General features: G+C 37.2%; 1 protein-coding gene across 2 annotated transcripts; it reads right to left on the bottom strand.

Annotated features, from left to right (window-relative positions):
* Nucleotides 1–4,142: 4,142 nt before the first annotated feature.
* Nucleotides 4,143–10,566, bottom strand: cldni (claudin i). 2 transcript variants are annotated; one of them, XM_017496352.2, is made up of 4 exons: nt 10,413–10,566; nt 6,720–6,852; nt 5,106–5,609; nt 4,143–4,682 (listed from the first exon to the last, which is right to left on the bottom strand). In XM_017496352.2, exons 2-3 carry the CDS (start codon nt 6,849–6,851, stop codon nt 5,106–5,108), a joined length of 636 nt encoding a protein of 211 aa, XP_017351841.1. In that variant the 5' UTR covers nt 6,852; nt 10,413–10,566; the 3' UTR covers nt 4,143–4,682. The 2 variants fall into 2 exon arrangements, with proteins under 2 accessions (XP_017351841.1, XP_017351850.1); XM_017496361.3 differs by having other exon boundaries at nt 4,143–5,609; nt 6,720–6,904; nt 10,413–10,500.
* Nucleotides 10,567–15,580: the final 5,014 nt, after the last annotated feature.

The following is a 15,580-nucleotide window of genomic DNA, read 5'->3' as shown; positions in this document are numbered from 1 at the left end:
CTTTTATAACTGGGGGTGTGGCTGTGTTCAGAACGAACCAATGACGTTCAATCTCATGTTAAAAAGTAATTATCATACAGCCGTCATCAATTAAATTATTCTGATTAACCCCAAATAAAGACCAGCTGTTTCTGTAGGAGCTTCTTCACATCTGGGTTTGAAGATCTGACTGCTGAAGCCGTGATCCACAAAGAGCTTACAAAGGCTGTACAGGGTCTCACTTGTCGAAAGGTATCGATCAGGCGAGGGGTATAAAAGAATTTCCAAAACATTAGATGAACCATGGAACACTGTGAAGGTCGTCATCATCAACATGTGGAGAAAATGGAGCACTGCAGTGATGTCACCAAGAACAGGGCGTCCCTCCAAAATTTACAAAAGGACAAGATAAAATCTCACCTGGGAGGCTGCCGGGAGACCTACGGCAACATTAAAGGAGCTGCAGGAATATCTGACGAGTGCCGATTATTATCTGCATGTGACAACAATCTCTTGAAGTATTCTTCACATGTCTGGGCTGTGGGGTAGGGCGGCTAGACGGAAGCCCTTTCTCACAAAAAACATCCAAGCACAACTCAAGCATCCCAAACCATGTCGTAAAATGTGTTATGGTCTGATGAGACCAATTCTAAAAGGTATAACGAATCCATTATTCCATAAGGTGCAAAAAAAAAGCACATCACCACATGAACACTGTCCCCACGGGGAAGCGTGATGGTGGCAGCATCACGCTTTACAGCTGCTGTTCTTCAATCAGAACTGGGGTTTTATCAAGGTGAAGAGGATCATGAATTACTACCTCGATTTTAGTCCTAAACCTTCAGGTGTCTGCTAGTAAACTGAAGATGAAATGGAATTTCACCTTTGACCAGACATCGACCCGAAGCACACATCCAAATAAGATCAATGTTTTTGAATAGCCTAGCCCGAGTCCAGACCTGAATCCGACTCAAAATCTGTGTTCACAGGAGGTTCCCTCACAATCTGATGGCTCTGGAATGGAGGCAAGATGATTGACTCTTACCACAAAAAGACTGAGTGGTGTAATAAAACTAAGTATTAGTTTAGGGGTGTGTATACTTATGCAACCAGGTTATTGTACCGGTTTTATTTTTCCTTTTTTTTCCCCATTGAAGTTTCTGACTTCGTTTGTGTACTTTGCGTTTTCACGTTAAAGATGGAAAATGATCTGACATGATTTATCTGCCATTTTAACAGCGGGGTTTGTAAACTCTTTAGACCCACTCTGTATTAAACAGTATAGTGGGGAAATAAAGGTCATGTTTATTACCCGAAGTACGACTAGTCTACATTTTCCCTCAAAGGTGCGACACCAATTATGAGCATTAATAACACTCGTACGATCATAATATTAAAGATGAAACACTTTCAGGATTTAATTCCTAAACGTTCCGCTGCAGTGAATATTCTGACCTTTAAAACGCACCTTTTACGTGCACCTATTGAGGTAAAAGGTACAGACTAAAGGTACTAAAGGTACTAAATATTCTACCACCTTGTACCTTTTTACAGAAAACTAAACATATAACAAGTGTCGTTTTTTTCCTTCCATGCCACACATCAGGTCTAAACATAATATTTTAAAAACTATTTTACTTTAAGGTAATGAAAGTAGGTACATGTACTTTAATAATATACACAAGCGGAGATTTTAAGATATTGAAAGTTGTCGTAGTTGCCTTGTTGGATGATGGACGGTATTAAATTGTATTTCTCATATTTCCATTTCCGGATTTTTACTGGATTTAAAAAAAACAAAAAAACAATTATTACTGGACTTTTACGCACTACTCTTGCTAAAACTTCTACAGTTCTAGATTTTTCTGGTTCAGGCTGTACTCATAGGGCTTTTGTGTAATATTGCAGTTGTACTGAGTCATAAATAGAACTAACTGTCCTTTACCGCTGCGCTCAGTTCGGCACAGTACCTGTCCCTGCAGCTGGAGGGGGGGATGGAGGTTCTGATCCGGTTCTGGTTAAGGTTTCTGATGAAGAGGACAGAAGGAGAGAAGGGAGAGAGAGGTGTCTATGAGCTGGAGGTAAAGGGGAGCATCTATTTCTCTCTCTCTCTCTCTCTCTCTCTCTCTCTCTCTCTCTGAGCTTCTTCTGCTTTTTTGTTTTTGTGTTAAAAGAGTTGCTCGATATTTCAGAAGGCTTGTGCAATGTGAGGCCTGTGTAGTGACTGTGGAAAATAAATAAATAAATAAATAAAATTAATTAAACAAAGGCCACAGTTGGGTAATGTGGTTTTTACGTGCACCCTTTTTCCCTTTTTTGAAATTGTTGATAAGTTTGAGTCAGATAAAGGCCATCACAGCCTTGTGACAACCAGCCATGAGAACGATCCTTCTTTTTGTCAAAGGCATTCTTAAAGCCTATCTGAAAAGAAATATATATATATATATATAATTCCCCAATAAACCATGAAAGAGCCCTTAAAGAACCCTTAATTATCTAATAAACCATGAAAGAGCCCTTAAAGAACCCTTAATTCCCCAATAAACCATGAAAGAGCCCCTAAAGAACCCTTAATTCCCCAATAAACCATGAAAGAGCCCTTAAAGAACCCTTAATTCCCCAATAAACCATGAAAGAGCCCCTAAAGAACCCTTAATTCCCCAATAAACCATGAAAGAGCCCTTCAAGAACCCTTAAAAATCTAATAAACCATGAAAGAGCCCTTCAAGAACCCTTAATTCCCCAATAAACCATGAAAGAGCCCTTTGAGCACGACAAGATCGATTACAAAATGAAAAGTTTCTCTCTAGAAAAGGCCTAGAAACTGTGCCTCATGCTCTCGTTACATCACGGTTGGACTGCTGTAATTCTTTGTATGTTGGCGTTCCTCACTCTGCCTTCTCTCATCTGCAGCTTGTGCAAAATGCAGATTTGTAATCAGGGACCAAAAAGAGAGATCGTATTCCCCTTAATCTGGCATCTCTTCACTGGCTTCCTGTCAGGTTTAGAATCGAATTTAAAATGGTAATTTATGTATACAAAGCTGTTTCTGGTTCTGCTCCACAGTACATCACTGACCTTCTTCACCTTCACTCTCCTACTAGAGTGTTGAGATGGTGTAATTAACTTCTTTTATCCGTCCCCTGATCGTCATACTCAGACGGAGGGTGATGGAACGTTTCCTGTGGTTGGTCCCAAACTGTAGAACAGTCTCCCTCTTCACGTGAGGTCCGCTCCATCTTTAGCTCTTTTTAAATCTTCTCATTCTTTGTGTTATGATCTTATTTAATGTGATGAATTTTTATGCTTTGTGTAGCACTTTGGATCAACTGCTGTTGTCTGTAAATACACTTTAGGAATAAATTTGACTTGACTGACAGTGGGGGTCGGGGCGCCTGGGCGAAAGTCTTTTATGTTGTTGTTTTTTTGGAATTGCTGTAATGGTGGTCTTGAAGCACTCTGGGACAATGTCCTGAGACAGCGACCTGCGGAAGCCCGGTCTGTACGTCAGCCCGTTTGACCCGAGGTACTAAACTGTGTGTGTTTATTGTTTTGATTAACGTGGCTGTGAGATACTAAGTCGAGGTCATGAAAACGCAACCCATGCAGATGATTTATGCTGTCGGTTTGTTCTTCTCCGTTTGAATTGATTCATTATTTAATCGTCGCTTTTGGATTCCCCTGAAATAGCAGCTTGTAGTTCTTTACCTCATTCCAGTGCTAGTTTTAATAAATGAATACTGACTTGTCTTTTTAACTTTGAAGTGATAAACTCTGAATTTGGCCCTCGGTGACTCTCTGCCTCTCTGAAAGCCATTATGATGTTGCTGTTGTTGTTGTTGTTGATTTATGTATTTAAAACTCAGGATCCGTTTTTTTTTTCACTAAATGATCTGCTGAGAGGAGAAAAAAAAAAACATAATGTGGGCCACCAACATCCAGCCAATCAGGACAAAGAGGCGTGTAAAGAAAGCTCCACCTCTTGCACAATCATTCACCATGTGAACATTTTTAGGGGCGTGGCTATGGAGAGAAATCAGAATACTGGTTATTATTTTATTCCCTCTGTTTCTTGTAACATCTCAGAAGTTTATAATAATAATAAAAAAAAATCATATCATCATCAAAGGGTACAAAACTCCGAACGAACACACGAAACATAATTAAAGTATTAGGAATGTTTATTTTAATCAAATATGAAAAAAAAAAAGCAAAGCCATGATGTTACAGTTTTGCTATTTTATCATTACAAAGCGACGTTACACACAGCTGATCACGTGTATTACATCTCACACAGGTCTAAAAAGCTTTTCTACACCAGGTCTCTGACTAAATCCTGACTTTAGACAGCTTTAGCTGCTCTAACAGGACGGGTTTACCTGAAACTTTGCCGACTTAAAGACTCAGAATGAAGCTAAATACCATAAAATACATCATTTCATTGCTCTCATGCAAAAATCCAGCTGTTCTGAACGCAGCGTTTAAAAAAAAAAAAAAACATGCTGAAACGTTATGTTTATTTATTTAAAAAAAAAAAAAAAGATTTATAGCTATATAAATGGTTTTCTCATGACAGCAGCGATTTGCAAAAAAAAAAAAAAAAGAAGAAAGAAGAATGTAAATGAACATAGACATTGTTATTTTTTTTAATTATCCTGGAAATGTCATATTTACAGACTTATGAGGTTTGAGATTTACTTGTCCTGAAAAACACACACACACACACACACACACACACGAAATTGTATCGTTAAAGAAGCCCTGCCCATATTTAAATGATTCAAATTAGGGGTGGATCTAATGGATGTTAAATTTCATTTCTTGGTATATCATGTTATAAACAAACTTTAGCTGCTTTTTCTTTCATTTGTTTCATTTATCATGCCATGATCTTTCAAAACAAAAAAATAATGCACCATGTTTTAAACAATCATATTTATGACAGTTATTTACACACATGTGGCGTAATATTAACAACCTTACTATTTATTAGTGTTATATTGATAAATGGAATTTTATCTTATATAATATTTATCAGTGATAATGTTTTAGACCAACACCTCCCCCTCCTCCCCCCAGCTGAAATATTTGCTATTTGAGGTGTGATTTACACATCTACAACACACCTAGACGTAGTTTTTAGCTGGAGCCGAGGCACTGTTGCTGTAGTACTTGGCCGTGCCTCCAGAGCCTCCGGATCGCGGGCGGCTGAAGCAGCACAGCAGTCCTCCGCCCAGCAGGAGGAGCACTCCTCCGGCCCAGCCGATGAAGATGCATGGCCCGAGCTCTCTGCGGTTCGCCGCGTTCAACAACGGGTTGTTGAAGTTGCTCACGACGCTGTTGGCTGTCCAGCTGACGGGGATGATGAGCAGGATGCCTGCTATGAGCATGCCCACACCTGCCACCAGGCAGATCTTCGGCTTGGCGTCCTCGTTTTCGACACACGTGGTGAAGTCAGCGCCAGCAAACAGCACCAGCAGGGAGAGCGCTGACACCATGCAGCACACGATGGTCATGGCACGAGCTGCCTGGATGTCCGAGCCCAGGATCAGCAGTGATTCGTAGGATTTACACTGCTGCTGGCCTGTGCTCTGGTATACACACTCCATCCACAGGCCTTCCTGTTGCACCTGAACTCACACACACACACACACACACAGCAGATGGGTTACAATTACACCTAACACTTTATTTTTGTGTACCACACTCTCCACCACAGCAACTATACTGTTGGTTCTTTCTTTTACACCTCAGCTAATATAACACATCCGATTCACCTCATTTAACTGAGATAATTTAGCACTAATGATTCCTCTTTTGACTCACCTCACCTGATTCACCTCATTTAACTGGGATAATTTAGCACATTTGATTCCTCATTTGACTCACCTCACCTGATTCACTTAGCTGATCCACCTCATTTAATTGAGCAAATTTAACACATTTGATTCCTCAATTGATTCACCTCACTTGATGTAACTGAGCTAATTTAACATATTTGAGTCCTCAATTGATTCATCTCAGTTGATTCATTTTAGCTGATTCACCTTATTTAACTAAACTAATTTAACACAACTGATTCACCTCACTTGATTTACCATATTTAACTGAGCTAATTCAGTGTATTCGATTCCTTATTTGATTCACCTTGCCTGATTCGCCAATTTAACACATCTGATTCACATCACCTAATTTAGCTGTGAGCTAATTAAAAGTGAGTTAATTAGACACACCTGATTCACCTGAGCTGACCTGATATGCTTGAGTCAACGGAGCCAATTTATAACATGATCTAAGCGGGCCAATTTAAAAAGCCTAATTCACCTGAGCTAATCTTACACACCTGATTAACGTCACCCAACTCATCTAATTTCACCCCCTCGTTATTAAGCTGAGCCAATTTTACCACAACCCGTTCATCTGAACAAATCACATGCCTGATTCAGCCGAGTTGAATTAGCTCAAATGATTCACCTCACACAGTTCATCTAATGACTCACATGAACCAAATCCACAAATGAGTCACCTCGGCTACTCGGTCACACCTGAGCTGTAATGTATAGGTGCAGTTAAACACCACTTGAAGCTCACACATGTACAGAGCTGCAGAGCTCCAGTCTGAATTTCAACCCTCACACCTCCTCACACACACTCACACACACACACACCTATGTACAGTGTATTTGTTTTTATATCTGTAGCGTTTTATGGTTCTTGTCATTTTGTGTGTGTGTGTGTACCTGTGCCGTGATGATGTTCTGTCCAGTGAAGGAGGAAACCTTCCAGCTGGGGAGGACGCAGGTGACGATGGCAGCGATGAGGCCCAGAATTCCCAAACCCACACACACGATCTGTATTCCTGCCGATCCCATCCTGTAGGAGAGAGAGGGACGGGACGGTCAGTGTAACCTGCTGCTTTTGATCTCTGGTGCAAAAAAAACACACACGAGGGATCTGAGGAGCGAAAATTAGACGCTGTAGTGACTTTTATTTCAGTTACGCTCCTGGGTTAAACCTTTTTAATCCTGGGAATCCTTGAGGTTGTAAGCCAGTAGTAAACACGTGGGCGGGGTAAACGGTGTCTACTTTGTAGAATTTAAAAACACTACAGGAATTGCAGAATATTAAACACGGCTTATAAACTTATGTGCAACGATTTTCTTAATGGCACAAAAATAGCTCGTGTAAGCTGTTCAACGAAACACTACATTCTTTTGACTTCACGTTGGGTCATCGACGTCCTTAAATAATTGATGCAATATTTTTCAAGGTAAAATGTTTGAGCTCATTGGAATGAAGTAATTTTTTATTAATTACAAAATTAAGGTTTTATTTTAAACATGCTTACCTTTTATATTTATATATTTAAAAAAATATATATATAACAGTGCTGCAATTTCTCCATACAGTTCTGCAAGTTCAGTGTTATGTGTTTTTTTGTTTGTTTGTTTGTTTTTTGGATTTTTTTTAAAGGAAGAAAAACAAAAAAGCAAAGCATAAAATGTGCTGCGTGGAAAATGATGAAACATGACTGAAATGAAGGAACGCTCTCTTGAAACCCTCTCATGTCCTAACCTGCAAACACACGACGCTGTGAAATTTCGGTCCCACCCTCCACACGCACCACAATTCTTTATTTTGCCTGTTTCTATCCCCAGTTCATTTTTATAACCGACAATATCATTTCCACTGGAAGCAGAGTCGTGGTTTGCCGCTCAGAGAGATTTATGATGCTCACAGACCTGTCTCTGAATAAACCCACTTCTGATTGGTCCAGAGACTGAATAACAAAGTGTACGACGGGTCAGAAGGTTGTGTTTGGAAGATGACTAAACTCCCACGAATAAATAAAAATACAAAGTGCTGGCTAAAAAAATCTGAGCAAAATAACACGACGGTGAAGCTGATTTCTTTTTCTCCGTAACTCTGAGACACGATGCAACTTTATTATTATTATTATTATTATTATTATTATTATTATTATTATTATTATTATTAAAACGTTGAGTCAGAATATGTGCAAGAGACTCTTAAGGGTGAATTTAATAAGTCTTAATCCAGTCAGGGTTCATTAAGAAGTGCAAACTGTAAATCATAAATGAGTCAAAAAGTAAAGTATACACAAACAAAAATGCCTTGAATAAAGGAAAATGTTGTGTAAAATCTCTCAATATGAGATGAATATATAAAAAAAAAAATATAAGGTGATTAAACGTATTTCTAGACATATTTACTCCATTCAAGCTTTTTCTTATTCTGCTGGTTGATCATTTGACCTCTTTCTAGACTTTTACGCTTATAATAAGCGGATGAGTTCCTTTTAGGCTTGAAATAAGTATAAACATCTACAAATGGTCTTAATAATAATAATAATAATAATAATAATAATAATAATAATAATAATATATTTGTTTAAACACTGAGAAAATGTGTTGTTTTATTGCAGTGAAATTCTCACATACTGCAAATACCTTCTCGATTATAATCGAATGTATCTTGTATTTCCTGTTAGAAGATTAGAATAAAGTAGTTAAGATTTCTAAACCTATTTCGAATGATTTTTACTCATTTCAGGCTTGAAATCATTTAGTTCTGATAATGTGCGGATCATTTTTCTAATTGTTTTAGTGTTCTTAAGTGTTTATTTGTTTGTTTATAGAAAGAAGCAAATCTTTCAACAGAATAAGATTTAAAGCTTGAAATGAGTAAATGTATGAAGGAATAGAGGTCTAAATAGTCTAATAAAGAGAAATATCAGTAGAGTTTGCCTACATTAAAGATATTTAAGTTGCTAATATATATATATATATATATTCTTTTCATAGTGAAAATAAAAAGCAGTAGAAAGTCCCGTGTGAATGCGCAGAATTAAGAATAAATCGATAATTTTTTATCTTTAAATATATATTTGATCTATTCCATATATCTATAGAGCCGGTTTTCTTTTTTAAATGTCTGTATGATTTTTTTTAACATGCTGGGGTTTATTTTTCATTCCCCTCGAGGCACGATAAAGGATTTGAAAAGAATGCGAACTGACGGATTTTCCTTTTTGTCACGTTTGTTTTTCAGCAGGAAGAGATGAAGTTTAATCTTTTCATCCTTTGTGATTTAAAACGTCTGGCATGACGCTGTTTTGTAAACACACACTCACACAAACACTCACACACACACACACACACACACACTTGTGCACACACTTGCACACACATTAATGCACCACTGCATGCCTCAGTGTCTGAAACCTCCTTGTGAACAAGCCCGTGCAGGAATTTCGACCTTCTGGCTACACTTTCTGATAAACAATCTTTATAAAAAAATTCAAAAACCACACACACACACACACACACACACACAGCTCTGGGCGGGGAGTCCTGACGTGTCCTGACACATTTTCATCCTTATTTTTATCCTTGGTCTTATTTGGAGCCCAATCTATACCCATCTCCAAACTCCAGCCTTCAGCAAGGCCTCGCCCAGCTCGCCCAAAAAAACACACCTCTGGCTGTGCTTTAGCGTGGGATTTGAGGTGTAAAGAAGCATTACACTGAGAAATGTTGTGATTCATCATGTTCTTACACCACCTGAAATTAATGTTAGGATCTAGCGGATCATCATAAACGTGTTGTTATTTCTCTCCTCAGGTTTTTTATGTGTCTCCTTGAGAAGGGCGAGGCAGCGTGCGGGCAACAACACACTCCGACTACCTGTAATTACTGATGCTTTCTAGGGAGATTTGCTCAACAGCTCAACAGATGACTTAAAAACATGATCCTAATGCACGATACGAGCCTAAAGCGCTAGTTTATTCTTTGTTAGAAAGCTGCTGGAAAGAAAATCCAGTCCAGTGAGAAAGAAAATCTTTTAAAAACGAGACTAATGAAAATCTGCTAAGGAAGATGACGAGTATAATCTCTGACTTCCTGTGAACGTTTGATATGTATAACGATAATAAATAATATTTTAAAATGTCAATTTAAAAAAATTATATATATATATATATATATATATATATAAATGTAATATTTTAATTATGTTAAAAGTGTAATAATAAATATAACATTATAACAAGAAACTTAAGTATTTCAAATGAAAGGTTTCTTCGCGCGTGTGACAGACGATAAAAACCTGAGAAACGTGACAGACCTCAGATTTCAGTTCATGTAACTAAAACTAACTTAATTAATTTTATAAATAAATGCCCAAAAATACGAGTCTCGTCTCATCAGGATTCCGGAGCAACGTCTGAATTCTACAAACATTGATATGCAAATATTTATGCAAAAAATAAAAGCTTTTTAAACAGCAAATACATTTAAAAAAAAAAAAAGCGAATAATTTCTTTCACAGGAGTAATTTAGAACGTGACTTTAGATCTTCTTTCTTTTTTTTTCTTTTTTTTTACAAAATAAGAGAATAGTTCAAGTTCAAACCTTCTCAGAAGTCTTGAGTTTCTCTGAAGAGCGTAGAATAAGTTCTTCGGGTCTTCTTGTTGTCTCTCGCTCGGGAGTCTGATGAAGGAGGGATGGAGGATGGACGCTTTTGTAGAGGGAGGACGAGGAAGGGGTGGGGGTGGGGGGTAGAGTTTTTTTTTTCCCCTCCTAGACCAGACTGGACTTGTCTCTTTCTCTGTTCCTCACGCCACATTTCTCCACAGTTTCAGCCTCTTCCCCTCTCTCCCTCCCCGACTCCTCACGTGAACGTTACTCAATCGAACCTGTGGCCTTTTTTTCACTTCTTGACATTTTTGCTTACGACTCAGTGACGAGTTTGTGGCTTACACGCGTTCGCACGATCGCGTGATCGTGTAGACGTGGTGGCCTGTTTATGGGGAAATGAAACACGCCAAAAAAATAAATAAATAAATAAAAAACCTCTCGATGTGTTTACTTCCGGTGCAGTGTTGAATAATACGACACGCCAAACGACTAATTCTCTATGACGATTTTTTTAATTCGACAACGCGTTCATGTGTATAGAACTATCTTCAATTTTTTTTAAACGCAGGCTAATAAAAAGGTGCAAAAATCCTCTTTTGAAAATGTTATTAATTATATTGGCACCTCGATGAATAATAACCGATGTTTATTTTCAGTATGCAGAGATATTTATCCTATAAGCTGTTATAAAGTGTTATAATCACATTTGAGGAATAAGATGATCAAAAACAAAAAAAAAAAGCAAGAATTATCCCAAACGTACTTGTGTACTTATGATTCACAATATTGTATGAAGCGTGTGTTTATAAACAAACGTGTAGCTTTCACCTCCCGGATGTTGATTATTTTCCACGTTTTATTCCTCTTACACCACAGTAGTTGGTCGACGATTACGGTTTATACGTTAAAGAACGAGGCGTTGTACTTTTTATCCGTTTGTAAGTTATATATGATTGTAAAAACATGATGTAAACTTTTATCGCATTATAATTAACGATACACTCTCAGCAGTAATAAATGTATCGTTGCTAATATCTGAAATGGTTTACATTTTCCTGACAACAACTGACACAACATGTTTCCCACTTTTTCTTTTTTAGAATCAGTTAAACATACCCATTTTCATGTAAAAACATTAATCCCAGATATACTGATGTTATATTTACAGCAACCACAAACCACCATCAAACCCACATCCAGACCATCATCACCACCATCAACAACACCAGGGGAAGTTTCCTCGAGACACCGTGACGCTTCTCTCACCCAGAAACTATGATTCACCGTGGTGATGAGATTAACGTGGCCGTTACATAACATGACATAACTCTCTCCCTACTGAAATGTGCATGTACAGTATCTCACAAAAGTGAGTGCACCCCTCACATTTGTGTAAATATTTGATGATATCTTTTCATGTGACACACTGAAGAAATGACACTGTGCTACAGTGTAAAGTAGTGAGTGTACAGCTTGTGTAACAGTGTACATTTGCCGTCCCCTCAAAATAACTCAACACACAGACATTAATGTCTAAACCGCTGGCAACAAAAGTGAGTACACCCCTAAGTGAAAATGTCCACATTGGGCCCAATTAGCCATTTTCCCTCCCCGGGGTCATGTGACCTGTTAGTGTTACAAGGTCTCAGGTGTGAATGGGGAGCAGGGAAGTGTTCCAGCATGATAACGACACCTCCAAGACGAACACTGCCTTGCTAAAGAGGCTGAGGGTGAAGGTGATGGACTGGCCAAGCATGTCTCCAGACCTAAACCCTATCGAGCATCTGTGGGGCATCCTCAAACGGAAGGTGGAGGAGCACAAGGTCTCTAACATGTCGAGCTATTTTGATGGACTGGCAGATTTACACTGTTACACAAGCTGTACACTCACTACTTTACACTGTAGCACAGTGTCATTTCTTCAGTGTCGTCACATGAAAAGATATCATCAAATATTTACACAAATGTGAGGGGTGCACTCACTTTTGTGAGATACTGTATATAATAAACATGATTTATAATAGGACGAAGAATACGAATGATCAGAATAATACATAAAAAAAACAACACTTTTTAAAAATTCTTTACATTTTTTGAAAAAATTTGCTCTGTTCAGGTGATTTGAAAATGATCATTTAAAAACAAACAGTCCGTGATGAACAGTAACCGACGCCATGACGACAGCGAGCGTGGCCTAGATTGCGTACATACTGACTGATGTTTTTCCGTATTGGAAATTTTAATTCGGAATTTGATTTAAATTATGAAATAAGTTTACGCTTTGTGAAATGCACTTCCGTTAGGAGGAAGGGCGATTAAACCGGAAGAACCGGAGAACCGAACAATTACTACAGGAACTTGTTTTAAAACCGTTTCGTGCAAAAGTTTGTACCCCCTCTCATGCTTTCTGTGTACAAAAAAAAAAAAAACAGAGTGAAGTAAAATCTGACTTTATTTTACAATTTATAGTTATACAATTCAAAATAAATCGTCTCCTGAAACAATCCGAATGCAAAACAGACAGAAAAATGCAGAAAAAACAACAAAAACAAAACAGGTCAGTGTATAAATAAAGAACATTTATATTAACATTTGTACTGATTATTTTTGTTCATTTGTTAATGATAATGAACTAACTATAAAAGTCCAAACACAGTAAACATGTCCTTGGTATAAATTAAAATCTGTTTGTTTGTTTGTTTGTTTTTACTTCTTCTGAAGGGTATACAAACTTTTTCACTTTTTCACAGACCTACACGCTCAGTTTAATTTATTCAGACTTCATCGTCAACACCAAATGTCTACAGTTTAATGGATAAAAAACAGGAAATAGCTAATTATTTAGAATTTATGTCATTACATCATCTAAAAAATGTCTATGGACTATTATATATTTAGATCTATAGATTGCTCGCCTCACACCTCCAGAGTTTGCATGTTCTCCCCGTGCTGCGGGGGTTTCCTCCGGGTACTCCGGGTTCCTCCCCCAGTCCAAACACATGCATGGTAGTCTGATCGGCGTGTCCAAAGTGTCCGTAGTGTATGAATGTGTGTGTGAGTGTGTGTGTGAGATTGTGCCCTGCGATGTATTGGCACCCATCCAGGGTGTACCCCGCCTTGTGCCTCATGATCCCTTGGATAGGCTCCGGGTTCCCCGTGACCCTGAAGGATGGATGGTTTTATAGATTAGATTTATCTTTTATAAAATAAACTTATTGGAAAGCAGTAATTCAATATAGACTTTAGAAATTAACATCTACCTAAAAACAACAACAACAACAAAAAAGCAGAACAAAATTCATGCTGGATGTAGTTTATAGATTTGGAGTAAAGGTCATTGGTGATTTCCTGTTGTGCATGTGTAGAGAGAAAAATATGAAAATATTAAAGTTATTGATGGAAAAATTTCCTCTTAATTGGAAACCAACTGTCTGTTTTTGCTTGTGGTACTCAGATCCTTTCACACTCAAACTGATCTTTAAGTTGAATTCATTTGAAATATTCTATTTCTGGGTCCTGAGTTTTTAATGCACTGACCTGAATATATTCTCAATTATATATTATTATTATTATTATTATTATTATTATTATTATTATTATTATTAAAAGGTAAAATAGAGGGGTAAAAAACAATCATTAGGAAAGATGTTCTTGCAATCTTCCATACAGTTATAGTTTAATGTAAAAGTTTGTATCTTAGGAGAAAAATGAAAAATACCATTTTAAAAAAATGAACTGCGAGACATTTAGAGTGTTAGCTTTCACAGATGTTCTTTGTCAAGCAACAAAAAAATTGTCAAATATGATATAAACACATGAATTATAAGAAAATAAACCCACCTGAATGATATCAGTTTATCTCTCTTTTTTTTAAATGTGACTATTATCCAACTAATAACTATTTAACGTGTAATAATAACACTTTTATTCCGTGTTAATAAACATGTTAATTATGTGTGTTTTAAATCTAACAAAGGTACAAAAATTAAGTGCAGTGTTATGGACGGGTCAAACCACAAGATGGCGTCATTTACAACATTTAAAATGGTTGTAGCCCTGGCTGCTCATTTTATATGCAGGTTTCAAGAATTTTATTGGTATTATATTGTTATGTCATTAAGCTTCCTTGTATAATGAAGTTTTTAGTTTGGTGGTTCTCATGGATGCTGCCGTGGGAAATAAAAAAAAAGTAAGGATAATGTTAAAACCGAAACAAAAACAACGTTATAAAGTAGTCATGGTTATGTATTTGCATAATTCCACACTGTAGAGTGAAGTATTTCTGCAATGTAGTGCAACATTAGATCACAATCACAATATGGTGCAAAAACAGGAAATATACACACAGTGGTTAAGTCAAACAGAATATATATAACAGTGTTGTTAAAGAAATGTGCAGTAAAATGATTCTTAGTCTTATTTACATGACATCTCATGATTGCGTGCCACTTAAGGCAATGTGTAAACAAAGTGTACCAGTGAGATAATTTATCATAATAATTTATTATGTTCTGTGTCTGAAAGGGAGCAGATCAAGCCGTGCTGGACTCTGACCATCCAGGAAACCATGAAGCCCAAGCCTAGCTATTTCCTCAATTAATGCAAGAACTTCCTCTATGATTACAGGGCTTTTGTGAACTTAGTAGATATATTTTATATGTTAATAGGAACATTCGGCTTCCAACAAAACATAACACTCAAATGATATCTTTAATATAAAGATTGAACCTTAATGTCACCGTAAATAATCATCCAGAGGTGATTCTCACACATCTGGAGAAGTGTAAACCTTCAGTAACTGGTTAATGTGTGCGTGTGTGTGTGTGTGTGTGTGTGTGTATGTGTGTGTTCTTGTAATTTCTTGTAGTGTTATATATGATTATTTTCACAAACCTGCAGTGTGATAACTGTGTTTGAAAGAACTACCATTAAAAACAAGCAACAAACAAATACAAGTTGTTATAGCATTACTTACACCAAAGAAAGAAAATATGGGAAATGCAAAAATAGTATAAATAGTAGTAAAGTAATATAATAATGTCTGTGTGTGTGTGTGTGTGTGTGTGTGTGTGTGTGTTTGTGTGTGTGTATGTTGGGGGGGATAATAGGATTAAATTCTAAATACACACATCTATAGTATACTTACATCGCCTGTATTTTTA

The sequence above is a fragment of the Ictalurus punctatus genome, chromosome 2 (genome assembly GCF_001660625.3).
Source record: "Ictalurus punctatus breed USDA103 chromosome 2, Coco_2.0, whole genome shotgun sequence".
Taxonomy (NCBI): Eukaryota; Metazoa; Chordata; class Actinopteri; order Siluriformes; family Ictaluridae; genus Ictalurus; species Ictalurus punctatus.
This window is presented reverse-complemented; position numbering and strand designations above follow the sequence as displayed.

What these genes read in the sequence shown, in the direction of transcription:
- cldni (XM_017496352.2), bottom strand. Translation starts at nt 6,851, where the DNA reads ATGGGATCGGCAGGAATACAGATCGTGTGTGTGGGTTTGGGAATTCTG. An exon ending in AGAACATCATCACGGCACAG is followed by an intron (nt 5,610 to 6,719) that starts GTACACACACAC and finishes GTGTGAGTTCAG; the next exon opens with GTGCAACAGGAAGGCCTGTG.